This window comes from Typopeltis vanoorti, chromosome 12 (assembly GCF_054136105.1).
Source record: "Typopeltis vanoorti isolate ZY-2024b chromosome 12, IOZ_Tvanoo_1.0, whole genome shotgun sequence".
NCBI lineage: Eukaryota > Metazoa > Arthropoda > Arachnida > Uropygi > Thelyphonidae > Typopeltis > Typopeltis vanoorti.
In genome coordinates, this window is record NC_143560.1 from 8467143 (window position 1) to 8489222 (window position 22080).

At 36.4% G+C, this 22080-nt stretch overlaps 1 protein-coding gene across 1 annotated transcript in view; it reads left to right on the forward strand.

The window, feature by feature from the left end:
• Window positions 1-22080, forward strand: part of LOC150100569 (uncharacterized) — a 305525-nt gene that overhangs the window by 22373 nt on the left and 261072 nt on the right. The window contains exon 2 of the mRNA XM_090401835.1: window positions 3749-8866. Within this exon, the coding sequence (XP_090257961.1) occupies window positions 3810-8866 (5057 nt within the window). The 5' untranslated portion in view covers window positions 3749-3809. The remainder of the gene's footprint in view (window positions 1-3748; window positions 8867-22080) is intronic.

Here is a 22080-nt window from a genome sequence, read left to right on the forward strand (position 1 = left end):
TTAGGACCACAGTTACACCTCTTAGACAAGCAATGCGAGTTATTTTTCCACTGATTAAACACTCGGGATATCTCACCTTTTGAGAAACCATTCAGCTCTACTGTTTTCAAAATAATTCCAGCCAGACACCGGCATTCACAATAAGCCCTTTATCGACTCCAGAAGATCCTTTATTTTTCCCATTTTGATCAACACTATTGATAGTTACTGACCAACAGCATTCTTAAATATTTGCCAAGAACATGGGGTGATGCACACAATTAAGTATTTTGCATGTATCCTACATAGGTGATGTTTATGTACATCAGCAATAAAGGGTTCTAATTCAATGGCTGGTATGTGTATTTCTTAATTTATTACTGGATCTACAGGTATGTGCTTTAATGCTTGTGATTACAGCTATAATAATCTTTCTCTCTCTCTCTCTCTCTCTCTCTCTCTCTTTCCTCTTATGATAGCTGCAAATAATGTGTTTTAATTCCATTCTTTAGGAGGGCTTTTCAAGTAAAGGTGAGTTTGCCAGTCTCATATGGAAGTGGTGGAACTAGTGAGATGAAAAGTTTGGAAACTCAAGTTGTTCATTTTATGAAGTAGGCAACCCAGCTAGAGGCTGGCCTGTAGAATTGACAGGAATTTCAAACAATCCAAAATAGCACTTCTCTTGTGAAACACTCATCTTAAATGAACTGTTTTGTTAAGATTATCCAATGAGCATTATACTCTTCCTATAACTGTATCCCTCTCTCATCTATCCTGACTACAGTCTGACATTTCCAATTTCCTGCTCCTTCACATTCAATGTTACATATTGTTTCACTTCCTGCTTCTTCATATTTTCAGTCATATGTCAGATATTCTTTCTTCCTATAGACTGATTCTATTTCAGAATTTTTATATATATTTTATATTTGCCCTTTCTCTCAACAGTAATTCTCAACATTTAACCCTTTTTTTTTTTTTTTTTTTTTTTTTTTTTTTTTTTTTTTTATGCCCACATTCTTATAATGTAGAAATCTCATCCCTTATATCCTATATGAACACTTGATTCTTATGATATTATTAGTCATGCTACATGTAGCATACTGGTTGGTTAGCTGATTTTATCTGGACCATTCAAGTCTTATAAATATTATTATTATTGTTATTATACCCTCCATGGAGTCAGCAGACTCATCATGGAAGGTTCATTCAACTGACAACATATTTATCATATAGAATTTTAAAATCCTTAACACTCCTTGAATTAAGAACACGTTCTGGTAATGCATTCCATTCACTGACAGTTCTCCATGTAAAAAATCTGCTCCTCACCACACTTTTACACAACTTCCAGGAATGACCTCTTGTTCTTCCCCTCTCACCATCTACTCGTTTTATAATCCCCTCTGGATTTAATCTGAAAAAATTCTCTCACTAACTTAAATGTCTCTATTTTATCACCTCTCTTCCTCCTATCCACCAAACTCTGTAATCCACATTTCTTCACCCTCTCTCCACTATTCCAAAGTCCCAATATTGTCTTAGTCACTCGTCTCTCTGGACCCTCTCCAATGTCTCCACATCACATTGAAAACCAGGTGACCAGATCTGAGCACAGTAGTTAAGTGTGGTCTAACCAGTGCCTTATACAGTGTCACAACCACTTCCTTATCCTTACATATTAGTGGCACTTGTTATCATAGCAGCACTATGATGTGGCGCCTTTGCAACATTAGCAGTATGTCTAATTAAGTGTGGTCTAACCAGTGCCTTATACAGTGTCACAACCACTTCCTTATCCTTACATATTAGTGGCACTTGTTATCATAGCAGCACTATGATGTGGCGCCTTTGCAACATTAGCAGTATGTCCTCTAAACTTCGGTCTGCTGTCAACCATCACTCCCAAATCTCTAATCTGGATGTGTACTATATCACCATTGATATAGTACACATCCTTATATTTCTGCACTCCAAATGCAACGCCTTGCACTTATCGATATTAAAACTACAATCCCACTCTTTTGTCTAAGTAAAAAGTCTATTCAAATCCTCCTGAAGGGAATTAACATCAGCAGTGCTACTTATAATTCTTCCTAACTTTGCATCATCAGCAAATAACTGAGGATCCCCAGTCAGTCCATATGATATATCATTTACAAACAAGTTAAACACTAGGGGGGGGGGCCTGTATAATAATAATAATAATATAATGAACTCAGCTCTTAATTCTCCAAAATTTATACCACGATCTCTCCATTTTTTGATTTCAAATTAACAAATTTTCAATGAACTAACCCTTGAAAGAGTTAGTGTGTCATCTGACTTCTGGTATACTACCACATAATTGTACCTTCAGTTATCTAAACCTTCAATTATCCAATTAGCAAATCTCTTTCTCTGGTTGGATAATTGAGGGATTACTGTAAGTGTATTTATAATCAAAGAGAAATTAAACTGGATATTGCTTGCTTATCCATCATGTTTAAATGTTTGAATTTAAATCAAGAAATTTATGCAATTAGGAAGTATACTTTCAGATATTAAGCAAGCCCTACTATATTTATAACTGGAGAATAATATAACGTCCGCGCAGTTAGCCTAGTGGCTATGCGCTTCGCAACCATATGCCTGGGGAAGGAGTGTCCTAGGTTCGATTCCCGTCGGTGACGTGAGGAGCTCAAGGATCTTCCTCAGCCATAGCCAAGTTAGCCAGTCTTGGGCGTGGGCAGCAGGGTTTTTCCTCAGTTTATTCTGGGGTTTTTCATCCCGCAAAGCAGGCAAAACTGGCCTTGAGAACTTAACACTACAGGCCATAGGATATACCGGGGCATAGGGCTGACCACCTTATCCTGTAAACGGATTGAGGTCCGATGATCAATGGACCCTCGACACTGCAAGGTAAAAGAGGGTATAAAGAAGATGATGATGATGAATAATATAACATAACAGTATTACTTAAGGAAATTACCACCAGAATGGAGAATAAGAACTGAAAACTTATTCTATTTGAGAACTCAAAATCAAGAATGTGCACTTGATATTTATAAGAAATATTTCCCAAATCAACTATCTAAAAATTATTGCTTTCACTAGAAAAAAAAAAATGCCTATTCATAATAAAGCCAATAAATTCCCTAGAACAATAGGAATTTAAAATGAGAACATGAATGATGGCTTCATATAACAGTGCTTGGATCCTTTTGTGAAAGACATGAAATCCTATCCATTTAACCGAATGCTTGTAATCTTAAAATTGAATTTCTGGTTTTCTTTCCATAATTCAACACAATTTTTATTTAATAAAAAATGTTTTCAGTTCACATCCTAGATATGCAATTAGGAAGTATACTTTCAGATATTAAGCAAACCCTACTATATTTATAACTGGAGAATAATATAATGTAACAGTATTACATAAGGAAATTACCACCAGAATGGAGAATAAGAACTGAAAACTTATTCTATTTGAGAACTCAAAAATTACACTAATGGAAGCAACAGAAAAGTGTGATTACATGTCTGATGATCCTCCTGATTCAGGAGATAAACATCAGGGTGAAATTGCCCTTGCTAAATTTGAAGCTTTGACTTCTCAGAATATTCACAATGCTGATCAAAATATTAGTGAACAGGTACTTGGATATTTAGAAGTTATATTGCATTGCAAATTTATATTAGAGTTACATTAGGCATAGCATAAAACCTCCTTTTTTATGTTTATATTATATATATATTTTTTGTTATTAGTAGTTTTCTCTTTTTTCAGGTCATAATATTGTGAAGGTGTTTATACTGAAGATGAAATAATCTGCAAGTTAATTGCACTAATGGAAGCAACAGAAAAGTGTGATTACATGTCTGATGATCATCCTGATTCAGGAGATAAACATCAGGGTGAAATTGTCCTTGCTAAATTTGAAGCTTTGACTTCTCAGAATATTCACAATGCTGATCAAAATATTAATGAACAGGTACTTGGATATTTGGAAGTCCAGCCATCAGAACTCCATGTTGTTCAGGATAACAATACAATTTATTTACAACCACAAGAAATAGAGATAGATGGACAGCACCTCATTTTAACTCCAGGTGATGATGATACAGGCGAGATTATTGTTGTTGTTAGTACTGATCAGGAATCTCCTTCAGAACATACTGTAGCAGAGCTTGCTCATACTGCTATGGTTGATGCTGGTGTTGTTGCAGCAGAAAGTGTTAGCAAAAGTCATACTTTGTTTCTCAGTAATTCACCATCATCTCCACATTTTGAAGTTTTAGGTGCTCCATCAAGACAAGCATCAGAAGTACATTCTAGCATGGTTAGTGAACATTCTGATGTAGTCACCCAAGAGGTCAAACATAACCAGCCTTCTGAAAATGTTCATTATCTAGATCATCATGATAAACTTTCTGGTGAGCTTTCATCTCTAACACCAAAAATTTCTCAGGTGGGAAGAACTGTGCATGTAAGTTCTTCTAATCTACATTGGTCTGTACCAGAAGAAACATTGGGAAACAAAGAAGAAATAAAAGCAGAAATGCTTTTTATCCCAGTATCAGCTGCTAGTGTATCTAAGGAACTGCCTGCATCACTCTTAGTTACTCCTACTGCTGAAAAGGAAAAAGACAGAAAACTAATGCAGCTGGCTTGCATAGCACAAGAACTACATTCTAGGAATCATCAGGATAAGAACAGCATTAATTTATGTGAAAAATCCACTATAAATCACCCTGAAAATACTGAGCATTCATTTAGTGGCTCTAAAAATGAAACTTCATTTCATGCCTCTGATCCAGATGTATCTGAACCATGTGCTAAAAGAAATGAAAGTAAGACTCCAGACATATTTTCTCACGATATAAAAAAATCTGATGATTGTTCTGGTCAGACAGTTCGTGCTTCTGACAGTTCTGTACCTTCAAAACAGGATCATCCTTTAGTAACATTACAAGAAAATAAAGTGGTAGATAAAAATTATGAAAAAGAAAAAAACATTTGTTTACTAGAAGTAGTACATTTAACACTAGAAGATAATCCTAAAGTAATAGAAAAAGTGTCAGATGCTGAATCCATACCAAATCAGGCAGACGTTTCATTAGAAAAATCAAAACTCTTTTCACTATCCCCTGAAGCTAAAGATTTTAATTTTTCAGATGTTAATGTAGCTGAAACTCCTGAAGAGCATTGTGTTGGAATCGAAAAGCATTTTGAGCTAACTTCAAATGTAAATGAAACAAATCTAATAGATTCATGTGAAAAAAACAAGGAAGAATATAATTCAGATAATATTTCTCTAGCTAATAAAAATCCTGTAACTACTCACAGTGATGCTTCAGAAAAGTTCAATGAATCCAGTGGTGTTTCATCCTTTCCATTGCATTCAGAAAATGAGAAGGATCATCATTCATCTAATGTAGAATCAACAACTATTAATTATGATAATTCAGCTAAAAGTTATGATGATCCTGTTAAAAAGAAAAGTACCTTAACAGATACAGAAAATAAATGTAATGATAGTGTAAAAAATAATAATGAAACTAGTGAGTCTACTTCTACGAAATTAATTAGTTTGACTGAAGTGACTAGTAAAGTTGTTGAACATAAAGATGAATCCTCATGGGAAAGGCTTCATACTCCAGTCACACCCAATGAAGATATAATACGCTCTGGCATTCCTGCAGAAAGCAGTGCTTTTTCAAATCCATTAAATCTTAAATCAGAAATTAATGTCCCAAGTGCAGATAATAAAGAGATATTATGTTTAAACAAAGATGAAGAAAACTATCAGTTCAATTCCTTAAATATAGATAAAGAAAGTGAAATAAAGGCACATTCACTCTCTACTAAAAATGAATATTTTGGAACCAGAGACAATAGTAAATTAAGCAGTGAATACCAAACTTTAGAATACTGTGTAAGTGAACAAGTAGGCAACCAGGAAGAAAGTTCTGATTTTTCAGAAAAGCCTAAGTCATTGCACAACTCAAATTTTATTGAAATAATTCTCCCTAAAGAGCAAACTTTTTCAGACAGTGATAATAATACTAAATCATTTCAGAAAGCAATCACTTTTGAAGATGTGAGTACCACCGATAATATCAAATCAGTAAGTTCTACTGAGAACGTAAGTAACACGGATAATACAGAATCATTTCAGGAAGCAATTGCTTCTTCTTTAGAAGTTGTAAGTGACACTGAGAATATGAAATCATTTCAAAAAGCAGTTGTTTCTTCTGTAGATGATGTGATTGGCACTAATGATGCTGAATCATTTCAGAAAGCAATCACTTCTACTGAGGATGTTATTAACAGTGATAATAGTGAATCATTTCAAAAGAAAGCAATCATTTCTGCTGAGCTTGTAAGTGAATGTAAGGAACATAATGTTTTCTGCATTGAGACAGAAACAAGGAATCAGTCATGCAAAAATCATGATGATAGAAATACCTGCATGACTGGTTTAAAGTTCCAGAAGGAGAAACACATACCTCAGTGGGATTCCTCAGATCATATAAAAGATGCTGAACATTTATCAGAAATTGAAAAAGTGCCATGTGATTCTGGTGCTTGTTTAGAATTCATGAAATCAGATGCACATACAAAGAATATACCAGATTTATTTAGCAAAAATGATGAAAGCATTCTCTGTTGTGATAACATTAATGAAAAATCAAGTAATAAACAAATTGGATCGCAACCTAATAATAAAGTGCATAAAATTGAATCAACTTTTCATGTATATAGTAAGCAACCATTAGAGAGTGATGAATCTGAAGTCCATTTATTAAAAACAGAAGACACAGGCAGTCATTTAACAAAGCAGAAGATTGTAAATACATCAGCTGTTTTAGAGACAAACAAAAGTAAGAAAACTAGTGTAGCTTCTTCCGTCCATAATGTTGTTAGTGAAGCTTCACATGAAGTAGCAGTTCCATGTGAAAATCTTTCTGGATTGGAGACTGTCCATGAAAAGGATTTATTTACTGGTGCTACAGAAACTGAAGTAAATATTTCTGAAAATAATACACCAAGTGCCATGCAACATGAAAAACATACTGAAAATAAAACTTATAAAGAAATTAGTGCAGCAGTTGATATTGAACATAATGATAGTATGAATACTGTTTTAAGTGATGATACCAAAAAGATTACTGATAGTGAAATTAATTGTGGCATAGGTATAAATCAAAAGGCTAATATTTTACAGCAGAATAAATTTGAAGATTTTACTGAAGCTAAAATTTCTTTAAGTCAGTGTCAAAAAAAGCAGATGATGATGATGCAAAGCAGCATAAGTCCATATTCAAAGCATATTTCATCCACTCAGTGTTCTTTAAAACAAATAGGAGCACCAGTTTCACCAGCTAATAGACATTTAAGATGTGGAACACGGACTTCACCAACCATTATACGAATAACTCCACAGTATAAAAAAACAGAATTGCCACAAGAAACAAAAGTTAATGATGATATAAAGATTCATGGGGAACATATAAAATCTCTTAATCCACAGTTTGAAGGTAGTATAGTTGACTCTAATCCTGAAAAAGGACAGCTGAATTCAAAGGTTTCAAATTTAGCTCATGATACTGAAAGTATAACTGAACATGAAAATGTAGTCATAAATAATTTAACTTCTGAAGGTAAAGACTTGTATACCGACCTTGACCAATCTGTAGTGCAACAAAATAATTTTCAGCATAAAAATTCTCTGGATGAAAGCGAAGTGCTCTTGTGCAAAGAACATAATATTGATGAAAATGAAATTATTTCATCTTTGAGATTGAACAGATTAGAAGATAATAATGATCCCCATTCAGAAGTCCGCACTGTGTCTAAGTATGATAGCAGTGAGACAGTAGGATCACCGGCAGTTTCTGCTGACTTGGTTGATGTGACAGAAAATTTATGCACTGAAAGTGAAAACTCACACTTTTCGGCATGCAGTGATATTGATCGACTAACTAAGAGAAAAAGGCAAAAGTCTCTTAGTGAAGAAAACTTGTCATCCATTCAGAAGAAAGAAAGGATGGATGAGTCAAAAAGTACATGGAATCTTAGTTCACAAATAAATGATGGAACAGATCATGTTACTGAAGATTGCAGAATACCAAAAAGGACTGCTGAAATTGTGGATGAAGAAAATCAAGATGCAAAAAAAAAAGCAAAACTTGAATTTGATCGAAATATGGATAAAGAAGAGATAGGTACGGCTGCGGAAGACTGCAGTTTAACAGATGCAGTTTTGAAAGAAAAAAATATTCCAGAAAGTAACTTGGATAATGTTCAGATTATTGATAATATAATTCCAGAGGAAAGGCCTAAGGGAACAAGCCAAGTTTCAATAATATATAGTAGAAGAGGTAGGCCCAGGAGGCATACAAATACTGTTGATTTTGATTCTTTGAAGAATGGGCCGCAGCATCCTGCAAAATGTGAAATGTTCAGAACACCAACTAAACATTCACCCTCTCGTGTTAGAAGGAAACATGGAAGAGCATTTTCAGAAAGATACATTTCTGCAACAAAAGACATTTCAAAAAGTACTCCACAAGTAAAAACTCCAGAAAAGCATTGTGATATTCGTATTCGATGTCAACCACCAAGCAGTCCTGGTAAAATAGGGAATTATCAGTGTGTAAATTGTAGATTTACATCCAGTCGTGTTGAAAATCTCATTCATCATTACAGAGAAAAATGTTTATCTGATGGATCTGATATATTTGAGTGGGGAATAGAAGATATGGACAGAAGGCAAAGAATCCGAGGGGAAGAGTCAAAAGAAAATGGTTTCACAGCAGATCCTAGACAACTGGGAGGTCAAGATGTTATTTCTAAATCAAGCTTAGGACCTGCTGGTAGAACAAAAAGAAGTTTTGACAAGTGAGTTCATTTTTATTTTATTACCAGATGGGATTTTTCTGAATTTTATTTACAAAAACTATGTTTATTAAATCAAAAAAATAAGTACTTGGTTGGGTACTAAACTGTGTTTAGCCTAAAGTCTTGGATTTCTTTGGCTTTTATGATTATTTTTGCATGTGTGTGTGTGTGGAGGGGGGGAGGCTCTGCAGATTGCAGTTTTGGGAACATTATTTTAAACAGTATAAGATGCAACATAAATTGTTATATTATTGTTTTGGAAACTAATGAATTTCAGTTCTAAATATAGAACTAAGAAATTATTCCGGAAGTACATTGAAGTTCGTTTAATGAATTCTGTATAATAATATCAATGTAATATACGGTAAAGTTTTATTGTAATGTACATTTTTATGAATTCCAAATGAATTTTTATATTCTAGTATGAGATATATTCCCCAATCTGCAGAGCCGCCCCTCCCCGCTTGGTATAACTTATACTAGAATATAAAAATTCATTGGAATTTTCTCACCACACACACACACACAAGGAGGGGGGGGGATTTCAGGAGTAGTTCATAGTATTTCACTTGTTACTTCTTTCTCTCATTTCCAAATTGAATGATGCTGGTACATGCTGAATTCTCTTGCAAAGATAGTTATTATAAAGGAAAATTATTCCATGATTTTTTTACATATTTCTGTTGTCATCCCATCATATACCTTACTTTCATACTGTGAAAAGGCTTCAACTCTCCAAAAATAGTTATTGATTTTAACATGATGAAATTTAAGTTCTTAAGACTTCCCAATCTCCCTTTTGAATATTATCATTATTACATTACACCTATATTATGTAATATAGGTGTAATGTAATAATGTAATAAAGTAATAATTATCATTATTACATTCCAATGAGTCCAAGTACTCGTCACACGAGGGCATTCTAATTATAAGTATATTTTTTATCTTTTGTCTTTTTTTTTTTTTCATATGCATTTATACACAGACACAACAGTACCAACATGTTCATCACTGCCAAATTGTATAATTAGTATACAAATTCAATTACCCTATCATCCAGCCATCACAACTATCTAATTCTCTTTTAAAGTGACATCAGTTGACATCTTTTTTGTAATCTGTTGAATGAGGGTCATTCCACATATCCTAACAGTAAAAAATAAATTTCATACATTTGCTCTGTTCTTCACAATATTTTTATTATGCTGTCTGGTCCAGCCTGGTTCTGCTAAATGCAGAAAACCCTTGTTGTCTATCTTGTATATGCTCTGACCTAACTTTTAAACTTCGTTTAAATCTCTTCTCTGCTTCATGTTAGGTAAATTCCTCAGACTGCAACTAGTCAACTGATTCTCATAATTATTGTGATGCAATTCCTCTACACAATTTGTTTTAGAGTGCAACTGCAGGCCAGTGAAAATAGCACATTTGAGGCCATCTGGTGTGAGATAGTGGCCAGCAGAACAAAATATACGGTTGGATGCTTCTATATACCAAGGGATGTAAAGGATGAAAGGGATAGTGTTCATTGGAAAATAAGCTCAATGAGTGGAGGGCAGGTAATTATTATGGTGGGCTTCAACTATATTGGAAGGAGGAGAGGACACATAGGAGGAAGGAAATGGAATTTATGCAGTTACTAAAGAATAATTACCCGAGGTAGCATGTGATGGAATGTATTAGTGATGTGTGGAATTTTAGTGAAGTGGGGGGGTACATGTGGAATTGCAAGGCTGGTAAGTATGATAAACTTAGGAGATTGCTTGGGTCAGTGGCATGACATATGAAACTTCAAGGGTTGATTGTTGATAGTGCATGGGAAATTGTAAAGGAGTATTTGAGGGAATTAATAGCAAGCTACCTACCAAATCTTCCTCCACAATCACATCTTCATTACCTTCCATATGTGAAGGACCAGGCTGCAGCTCTTCTGGTGTAACTTTTTTTTTTTTTTTTAAATGAAAATGTCCATTAGACAGTTATTAGCTCCAGTTCCATTATAAAGTGGATTTTTGGGTGTTGGCTATTTAAATGCGCTAAGAATGTATCCAATGTGCCTGGGCCATGTGGTCAAATAGCAAGCACATCGTCAACATAGTGGTGTAGCCAAAGCGTTGGTTTGAGAGTGGCTGTATTGATAGCAAGTTTTTCCAGGTGTTTTATGTAGAAGTTGGCTAAGGGGGGAGCCCATAACTGTCCCATCTAATTGTCTGTATGTTTTCCTTTTTCATGTGAAATATCCTGCATTCTTAGCAAATTTAAATAGCCAACACTCAAAAATCCCCTTTACAATGGAACTGGAGCTAATAACTGTCTGCCCTTCCTGGATACACTAATCACCACACGTCTTCCAGATGGTTCCTTATCATTCTCAGTTTTTAGAAAGCTCACACATACATTGAGATATTTACATAAGCAATCGCACCATCATCCTTCTCATCAGTATGGTATCTTAAAAATGCTACAGAGCAAGAGCAATCTTCCAATGACAATGCTCTTGCTGATGAACTGGCTCACTTACGCCACACCTTCTTAGTCAATGGCTATAATCCCCATAAAATAGACAAAATGCTAAATGCTCCCAAGAAACCCCTATCCACCACAGAGAACTACAACAAAACAGTCACAATCCCATACATTAAAGGCACATCAGAAAAGATATCTCAAGTTCTCAATAAACATCAGTTACGCACTGTATTCAGACCATGTGTCAAATTAGCAACTCTCCTCTGTTCACCCAAGGACAGCATCTCTCCTTTATCACATCCAGGAGTTTGTGAAGTACCCTGCTCGTGTGATCATGCTTACTACGGTCAAACAGGAAGAACTGTGGACATCTGCATCAGGGAACATAAAATATACATCCGACACTATCACTATGGCAAGTTGGGCATAGCAGATCATGCTTTGGATACTCCTGCACACAGGATCAACTGGAAGAAAACAAAAGTACTGCACAGAAGCTTTTACAAGTCAGAGAGATTGTTCTTGGAAGAAACAGAAGCCTTGAAACATGTTCCTGAATCTTAATAAATATGGCTGTATAAATTTGCCTAAGATTTGGGAGATGGTCATCTTAAGACATAACTAGTACCTGCTTTCTGTCTCTGTTTTTTTTTTTTTTTTACATAGAGGGTACCTAATTAGTCTTTAGTCTTTGTTGCTGCAATTTTTAACTAGTTCCATTATTACACCATGTTGTTGTAGTCTCGCGTACTGTGACAAACTGTGTTTTGTGCTCTAAAGATGCTGGTTATAACACCAGCGAAAATTCAGCAATAAGTCAATAAATAATTATTTACTTATCTTTCTGTGTTCTGATATATTACCATCAAAATTAGTCAACATATACGACGAACACATAAGCCTTTCTACATGTTACCAGCTTCATGTTGCTTTATAACTTACAACTTCATCTCGAGATCAATTGCTCACCTCTTTTTCTGTGATCCTTCACTAGGTTTTTTGATTGGACGTGTAGAGGCCACGTTGTACAAAATATTGTGAAATATTTAATGATAAATGCACAAATAACCTATTTCTCAAACATAAAATCAACAGCCACGTGCCAACTGCCAAGGGAGATTGTCACTGAATGCACTGTTGCCACCAAACATGATGCATTGTTGCTAAATAGACACCTTTTTGCTTTACGCTCACTTGCGTCTTGTTCGAAAGTATAGTCTAAAATGTTATTTCCTTATGGGATCACGGATGTAAGTTGATGGGTGACTGTATATATATATATATCATCATCAGCCATTGTCGATCCACTGCTGGATGAAGGCCTTTCCAAGATTACTCCTGAACTGTCTATCCATGGTGCTTCTTTCCCATGTCACTCCTGCAAATCTGATAATATAATCCACTGTGATTTAGGTCGGCATCATGATCATTTTTCCTCTCATGGGATCCAATCCGGTACTTTTTTTGTCCATCATTGATCTTGTCTTCGAGGAATATGCCTGGCTCACCTCTGCATTGCCACTTCACGTTTCACTCTTCCTATGATATCAGAGACTTTGGTTTGATTTCTTATCCACGTATTCCTTTTGTGATCTTGTAATACCAAGCACACGCTAACCACTCGGTCTGCCTGGCTGGCCGAGTGGTTAGTGTGTTCGCTCTCGAGTCAAGAGTCTGCGGGTTCGAATCCGCTGTGGGCATGGACGTTTGTGATTGTCTGTGGAAAAAATAGTGGTGGCGGTCAGCAGTAGATGGCATTGGTGTAGTTGCGGTCAATTGGTGGATTGTGAGTGGTGGAAGCAGAGTTGTAGAGTAGATGCCCTCCCTCGATGAGTCTTTGGACTCCCTGGAGATGACTAATGATAATAATAATAATAATAAATTGTGTTCTTAATTTTTGAATTTCCTTTGCTTTTAGTGTCCATGTTTTACAGCCATATGTCAATATAGGAAGAATAAATTGGTTAAAAACTTTTCTTTTCAGGCATCATGGTAGTTGGCTTTTGAATATTGAATGTAATTTTCCAAATACTTTCCACCCAAGCATCATGAGTCTTTTAATTTCATCCATGATATTTTTTTCCATTGATATATATTGTCCTAAGTATATATAATAATCTACTTGTTTAATTTCATCATTATTGATTTTTATTATTTCTGGTTGGACATAGTTATTGAACATAACTTGGATCTTCGTTAGGTTTATCTTTAGTCCAGCTGTTTTGCTAGCAATTTGGAGTTCTTGGATACAAACCTGTAATTCATGTGCAATTGAAGTAAAGATAACTATGTCATCTGCCAAGCATAAATGGCTTAAATATCTTCCATTTAAATTCAGACCTTTCCTTTCGCAATTAAGAAGTTTGAATATTTCTTCTAGACATGCTGCGAATAATTTTGGAGATATTGTGTCACCCTGTCTTCTCTCTCTCTCTCTGATCTCCTCATGTCTGAGGACTCGTGACCTTCCTGATGATACTTCGCCATTTCTTTCTCTCCTATGCTTCTCTTATCGCTTGTTCTAGTTTAAGTCCAGTGATTCTTGATATTTGGTGAATCCACCTGTAAGGTGGTTTCCTCTTTTTCTTTTCCCACATGGTTTACCCTGGATGATTATTTTTCCCAGGCAGTTGTCTTCCCTTCTACATATGTGTCCAAAATATTGCAGTATTCTCTTGTCAGTTATGTTTATCAGTCTTGTGTGGATATTCAGTTCTTCTAGGATACTTTTGTTTGTTCATTTTTCTGTCCTTAGTTTATTCGAAGCATAGAGAAAGATCGAATAAACTAAGGTTTCTACAAGTTTTTTTCTTTTTTTCCCCTCTTTTTCTTTTCCCACATGATTTACCTTGGATGATTATTTTTTCCAGGCAGTTGCTTCCCTTCTACATACGTGTCCAAAATATTGTACTATTCTCTTGTCAACTATGTTTATCAGTCTTGTGTGGATATTCAGTTCTTCTAGGATACTTTTGTTTGTTTGTTTTTCTGTCCAAGACACTCTTAACAATCTTCTCCAACACCAGAGCTTGAACGCCTCAATTCTTCTGTCATCTTTTGTCATTCCTAGATTCAGAAGCATAGAGAAAGATCGAATAAACTAAGGTTTCTATAAGCTTAATTTTGGTCTTTTTGGAGATGTGCCTGTCTTTCCAGATCTTGGTTAAATCAGTCATCGTTTTCTTAGCTAGTGCTGTTCTTCTTATCTCTTTTTTACATTCATCTTTTTTTGTTATGATCACTCTAAGGTAATTGAAATTGTCGACAATTTCCTTCTACATCTATCTCTTCTGCATTGTTTAAAACCATTATTTTGGTTTTGTCGTGATTTATTTGTAAACCATGGCTTAAGCTTTCCGATTCTAATTGATTTAGGATGAATTTTAATTCCTGTTCATTTATTGCTATTATCACTGTGTCATCTGCGTATCGTAGGTTAGTGATTGTTCGGCCGCCTAATTTAATGCCTCCATTCCGCTTTTCTAGAGCTCTTTTCATTATAGTTTCACTGTAAAGGTTGAATAGTAATGGTGAGAGTATGTATCCTTGTCTTGAACCTTTTTCAAATTGGAATGCAGGGGACACTGAGTTTTCAATTCTTACTGTTGCTTGATTTTGTTGATATAAGTTCTTTATGAGGGTTACTAGATAGTTTGGTATTCCTGATTCTTGCATGATGTCGTATAAAATATTCCCTCTCATACAGTCCCTCTCATTATTCTTCTCAATATTCCCTCTCATACAGGAAAGGCCTTGGAGGAGTAATCTATAAAGCATAGATAAAGGCTTAAGTTGAATTCCCTTGCTTTTTCGATTATTTGTCTGATGTTAGATATATGATCTCTAGTTCCTCGATGTTTTCTGAATTCTGCTTGTTCTTCTGAGAACTGACGGTCTATAAAACTTTGTAATCTTTCCTTAATAACATGTAGTAATATCTTACTGGTATGTTGAGATAAGGGCAATGGGTGCAGTAGTTTTCACATTTGTTGATTGCCTTTCTTGTAGATTGGGATAATGGTGGAACTAGTCCAGTCATTTGGCCATCTTCCAGATTTTGTTGCATAAATCATGTATCCAGTTGACTGCATTCTCTCCAAGGTTTTTCAGCATTTCAGCCAGTATTGAATCAAGGCTTTGTTATTCCTTAATTTTTTGATTGCTTGTTCTACTTCACTTTTGAGGATCTCCATTTCCATATTTTCCATAGCTCCTTCGTCTTCTTGTTGAATAGCTGGGTCCTTGTAAAGCTCGCCGCAATATTCTTTTCCATCTTCTTGCTATGTCATTAGTGTCATTTAAGATCTTGCCATTTTCCTCTGTAATTATATTAAGTTTTGGTTTGAATTTTTTGGTTATATCCTTAACCTTCTTGAATAAATCTGTTTTTTCATTAGAGTTGGAGTGTCTTTCTATTTCTTTACAGATGTTTTGGATATAGTATTTTTATCTTTTTGATGAGATTTCTTAATAGCTTTATTCAGGTTCAGGTAATTTGGGTTTTGCCAATCTGTTGTTTTAATTTGTTTCCTTTTTTCAATTAGTTCTAGGGTTTCTTTTGTAATCCATGGACTGCCATTCTTCTTTTTTATTGGGATGTTTTTGGCTGCAGATTTTGCAATGGTTTGTTTTAGGTGTATCCAGTGTGATTCAGTGCTTTGTTCCTGAGTGTGCTTTTTTTGTTTCTTGAGCTCTGCTTCAATGTCCATCGTAAATTTGTTGTCCATTTGTGAAAAGTCATATCTTTTGTTGCTGTTATTCTTGTTTTCTTTCAGATGGATCTTTAAATTAGAGATTAATAATTGATAGTCTGATCCACAGTCTGTACCTGGCAGTGTTTTGGTGTTATTGATTAGTGTCCTCCATCTTTTGTCAATTAAAATATAGTCAATTTGATTCTTACATCGATTCCCAGGTGCTACCCATGTGTATAATCTCCTCCTGTGCTGTTTGTACATTGTGTTAGTGATTGCTAATTACCTTTCAATGCAGAACTCCAATAGTTTTTCTCCTCGTTCATTTCTAATTCCCAGTCCGTATTTTCCAATGATTCCATTTAAGTGATCATCATGTGCATTGGATCCCACCTTAGCGTTGAAATCTCCTAGAATTATTCAAATATCCTTTCTTGGTATTGTATTCATAGTTTCATTTAATTCTTTGTAGAATTTTTCACTTAATTCATCTTCTGCATTTGATGTGGGTGCATAAACTTGTATTAGCGTTGTTGGAATTGGGTTAATGTTTAATCTTAGTGTTATGATTCTGTCACTGACTGGGTTGTATCCTTTTACTGCTTTATGTTTTTATTTACAATGATGGCAACTCCCTTTTCACTGTTATTGTCTGGACCTGAGAAAAACACCTTGTTTCCCTTATGTGTGTAAAATGACCACGTTCTTTCCAGTGAGTTTCTGCCAACCCTAAGATGTTCCTATCTTGAAGGTCTTTCTGAGAGTTATTTTATGATGATCTGATTGGTGATTTTGTGGGCTGGGATTGTCATCAGTCTTGTTGATGTCATTATTCCTTAGTCTAGTTAAATTTGGTCTTTGTTGCACTTTCCTTTCCCCTCCGTGCTTACAGGTACTGCCTTGGTGTGCCATGCCGGGCTGGCGGCTGCCCCTCTGTTATAAGTCTGCATCATCATGATATTGTGTCACCCTGTCTTATACCTCTGTATTTCCACAGTAGAGATGTTTCCATTGAAATGAATTGCTGCTGTGGCATTGGTGTATGCTGATTTGATGGTCCTGATGTATGACTCCTCCACACGTAATGCTTTAAGTATTGCACAAGTTTTAAGTGAATCAAAGGCTTTCTCATAATCAATAAAATCAAGACATAATGGTAACTGATATTCATTACACCATTCAGTAATCTGTTGTACAACTTGAATATGGTCCATGTTACTAAAGCCGCTTCGAAAGCCTGCCTGTTCTTTTGGTTGTGCTAGGTCCAGAGTCATACAAAGCCTATGAGCTAAGACTTTTGTAAACACTTTGCAAACCACAGATAGTAGATGATGGGTTGGTAGTTCTCCAAGTCTTCTACCTCACATTTTTTATGTAGCAGAATTAGGGTAGCCTTCTTCCATGTTCTTGGTACATCATTTTTCTTCAGGCATCAAGTAAATAGTTTTGCTAAGAGTTTGTAGATGATTTCTCCATCTGCTTTTAGAAATTTAGCTATAACTCCATCCTCTCCTCCAGCTTTTCCATTCTGCAAGCTTTGGAAACCTTTGTTCTTTTTACTGCTGATTTATGCTAATATATAATATATATATATATATATATTTATTTTATGTTGGGCCCATATACGAAAGGTTGGCTGGTCAATCTATAGTACTTTAGTACCATATATGGGTAGTGGGTTGGGAAAGGAGGAACTTGTTAACATTCGATTTGAAAGGCTGTATATTGTATTCCTTGGGAAATACTTCAGGGAGAACTGTTCCACAGTACAGCAGTAGTAGCAGGGATGAAGGAGGATGAAAAGAAACTTGTTCTGTGGGTTTCAAGGTGTACTGTGAAGGGATGTTAGGAGGTGGCTGTACGTGTTCCAATGGATTTAGTACAGAGTGGGGGAATTATTGATGTTGTTTCAGATGAGCATTTTCCAAGAAAATATTTGTAGAATATACAAATTGCAGAGACTAAACATCTATGTGAAAGTGGGGGTGGGGGGAGTGAGTCGGTAAGAGATGGATCATTTATCAGTCTAATTGCTCTCCTCTGTATTGAGTCAAGCATTTTGAGGGAGCTTTTAGAAGCCCCACTCCAAATGTGAGAACAGTATTCGATAGCTGGGTGGATTTGCGATTTGTTTAAGGTTAACAGCTGTTTTGAAGTGGAGTAACGTCTTGAGCGAAAGAAAAAGCCTAGTTTTTTGGAAGCTGAGGATGCAATGGTTGTGATGTGTTTATGCCAGGAGAGGCCTGATGTGATGGTAATTCCAAGAAGAGAAATTTCATATTGTCTGGGGTTTGAGTGTTATCACAAATAATACTGGGGGAAAATGGTTATTTTTTGTGGAAAATAAGACAGAACTGGGTTTTACTAGCATTGAAGTTGACGAGGTTATCTGAGCCCCATCGGAGGATGTTTTGGAGGTCTGTGTTAAGGGAAGTTGTGGTTGATGTTCTGTGGGTTGAAGTGAGTTGTGTAGGGTAAGGGTTTTCAGATGAAAGGGAGGAGTGCAATGTGCTGTCATCTGCAAAACTGTATATTGGGTTGGAGGTCAACTGAAGTAGGTCATTGATGTATAGAAGAAAGAGGGTTGGTGAGACAACTGAACCTTGTGGGACCCCATCATTAGTTGGATAGTGGGAGGATAGGGAGCCATCTACCATTACACATAGTGTGCGTCCAGACAGGAAGCTGATAAGCCATCTGCAGAAGTCCTGAGATAGTCCAAATGATGGAAGTTTGCTTAGCAAGCCTTTGTGCCAGACCCAATCAAAGGCTTTAGCGATATCGAGTGAAACTACTTGGGATTCGCCAAATTTTTCCATGGTATATGTCCAGAGATGGGTGATATATGAAAGCAGGTCACCTGTTGATCGGCATTAGCGGAATCCATACTGGTGGTTGCTTAATAGCTGGATACCTTCAAGGTTGAATAGTAGTTGAGAATTGATGGTTTTCTCCATCACTTTAGATAGAATTGAGGTGAGTGAGAAAGGGCAGTAGTTAAATGGCAGCGATTTGTCTCCCTTTTTGGGAATGGATCGAATATAGGCCAATTTCCAGGCTTTGAGATATATATACCAGTGGAGTAAGATATTGTGTACAGACGGCATAGGATAGGAGTCAGTTCTGCTGCACAGACCTTCAGGGCAATTGGAGGAATGCCATCAGGGCCAGGGGCTTTTTTTGTGTCTAATTTTGACAACAGGTTTATGATCTCTTTCTGGCAAAAGGATACAGGGGGCATTGTATGTTGGGCAGTTGGAATGACTAGGGGACATTTGCCATTGTCGGTTATGTGTGCATTGCAGGCAAAGTGTGAAGCCAGGAGATTAGCTTTTTCTGTGGTTGATGTTGCATTTGAGCCATCTGGGTATGATAGGGGTGGGAGTAGTGTAGGGCAAAAGTTGCAACCAATTGCTTTGGCAAGAGACGAAAAGGCATGGCTGCCAGTAAGACAGGCTGCAAGTTTCCTGCTTTTTGCCTGTTCAAATTCTGTTTTGGACGCATTGATAATTTTTTTGCATCTGTTTCGTGCTTTAGTATAGGCACTGAAGGAGGATGGAGTTCTTAATTTGAGCCAGTTGTGGTATGCCTGGTTTTTCATTAGTACAGCCTTAGCACATCTTTTGGAGAACCAGGGTTTGGATAGGGGACAGCAGTTCAGAGTGGTGTGGGGAATGTATGTTATCATGCCAGTGAGGATTACTTTGGTGATATGTTCGGTGCATATGTTTTGATTGGAAGACTGCAAACAATAGTCCAACAATGGGAATGAAGCATAGTAGTCTCGGAGGCTGTCCCATTTGGCACTGTTATAGTGCCAGACTACTCTTGTACAGGTGTGACTGTGTAAGTGTTGTTGCATGGGGCAGAAGATGAGCACTAGATTGTGGTCAGAATTACCCAGGGGGCTCACTACATTCACTGTATATTTCGAAGGGTCATTGGTAAAGAGATCTAGGGTATTTGGGGAGCGATTTGGGTTATCTGGTATTCTGGTCGGCTTGTGAACTATTTGTGTAAGGTCGTTGGTGATGCAAATATTTCAGCGTCTCTGCCTGCAGGATCTGTACAACTGGAAGAGGAAAGCCAGTTGGTGTTACATGATGATCAAAATTAAATTATCCCTGTTTAAGATCTGTGGAGCAGTACCTAGTGATCCAAATGTGGCAGAACTTTACAGGAATATGTTGTGCATCATGCGAAAGTGATATCTGATGAAAAAAATAGTTTCAAAATTCACCACCAGGAGTGATGTAAGATGTACCAAATGTAGATGTAATTTTTTCTGTGTGTGTGTGTGTGTGTGTGTGTGTGTGTGTGTGTGTGTGTGTGTGTGTGTGTGTGTGTGTGTAAGAAGGAGAAAAGTGGCACAAGCATAAATAACACATTTTTATTCACTTCCTTTATGCATTCACAGGCTGTACTGTTCAATGTGCTGCCCTTCCCAGTATGCCACAAACTGCATCTTTTGCATAGTGTGTTCAGCAGAATGCAACTAGTCTGAACTGATATTGCACATGATGCATTATGCTCTCTTTCAGCACTGGCAAGTTATCAGGATGATCCCGATAAACCCCTTGAGAAATTGCCAGAGCCAGAAGTCACAGGGATCAGATCAGGCGAACGAGGTGGACATGCAGTGGAAAATTCAACTATGCAAATAAATAAATAAATGCATAATGGCTGATCACTAGCTTCCGTGAAATGTTCTCAAAGAGCCTTCTGTACAGATTGACCAATGTGTGGAGGGACTCCCCCATCCGGGATGAAGATGACTGAATCCATACACAGGCACTGATGTAGCTGTGGCACAACAAAATTGTTTTTCATATCACGATACCTCTTGGCAGTAATTGAGCAAGTCACAGGATCTGACTGGTGAATGTTCCCAGAGAAGAATAGTCCAATGATAAACGAAGCTGTAAATAAACCCACACCAGACAGTCACTTTGGGTGAATGCTAAGGAATTTGTTAGATTGCATGCAGTTTTTTTCATGACCTATATCCAGCAGTTGTGGATATTCACAGCTCTATTCAGGTGATAGTGACTCATCTTCCCACAGAATCATCTATAGCCATGCCGCATCCAACTCCACTTGAGCAAGGAATGTTAAGACGAATATCAGTCGACTTTCAAAATCCTGCAGGCGCAATTCTTGTATCAGGCTTATCTTGAATGGGTAGAAATGCAGAATCTTTTGTAGAATTTTCCAGACAGCTGTGTAAAGCACATCCATGTGTTTTGATACAGCATGTTTACTGCATGAACCAATGCTATTATTCATGGCCTCCACAACCACAGTTCATTCACTCATTGTGAGCTGATTAGTTTGCGACATCTTCCAGGTCTAATTCCCAATGATCCTATTTCTTCAAAAGGAATAATCATTTGTCACAGAGCTCATGGAGTTAGTGGACCTTGTCAACCATTTTTCAGGTGATGAAATTCACAGAGTGCAGCAACATCATTGCAATTGTTTAGGTAGTACATCTTCACGAGCAAAATACATTGGGGCAAGGTTAGTGCCATCACTGCAGATGGTATTAACAACTAAAATGAAGGGAAAAATCCTATTCCATCTTTTTACCCCCCCCCCGGTGCTTGCCGAGTTACATGATATGGAAATTCCATGCATTTAGTGTTTGTATTGTCCACTGGTGGTAATGTTTGGAACTACTTTTTTCCTCAGATATTGCTTCCACATGGCACACAATATATTCCTGCAAAGTTTTGCAACATTTGGATTATTGGAAGGTGCTCCACTAGACCTTAAACAGGGATACTTTAATTTTGATCACCCTGTATATTAGGAGCAATATATTAATTTTTGAAAAAAATATTTTTGATATTTACATAAAATGAAAATCTCTCAAACTTTTGGGAGAGCGAGAGAATTATTTCATTTCAGGTTAGATTGATGTAAACAAGCTTCACAGTTTTTGTTGAAAAGCTTTTCATATTTAAAAACTATGCTAATGAGAATACAAGTTTCATCCCACAGGATACTGTGTTTAGTATCAATACCTTATTGTGCAGACCAGACTTTTGA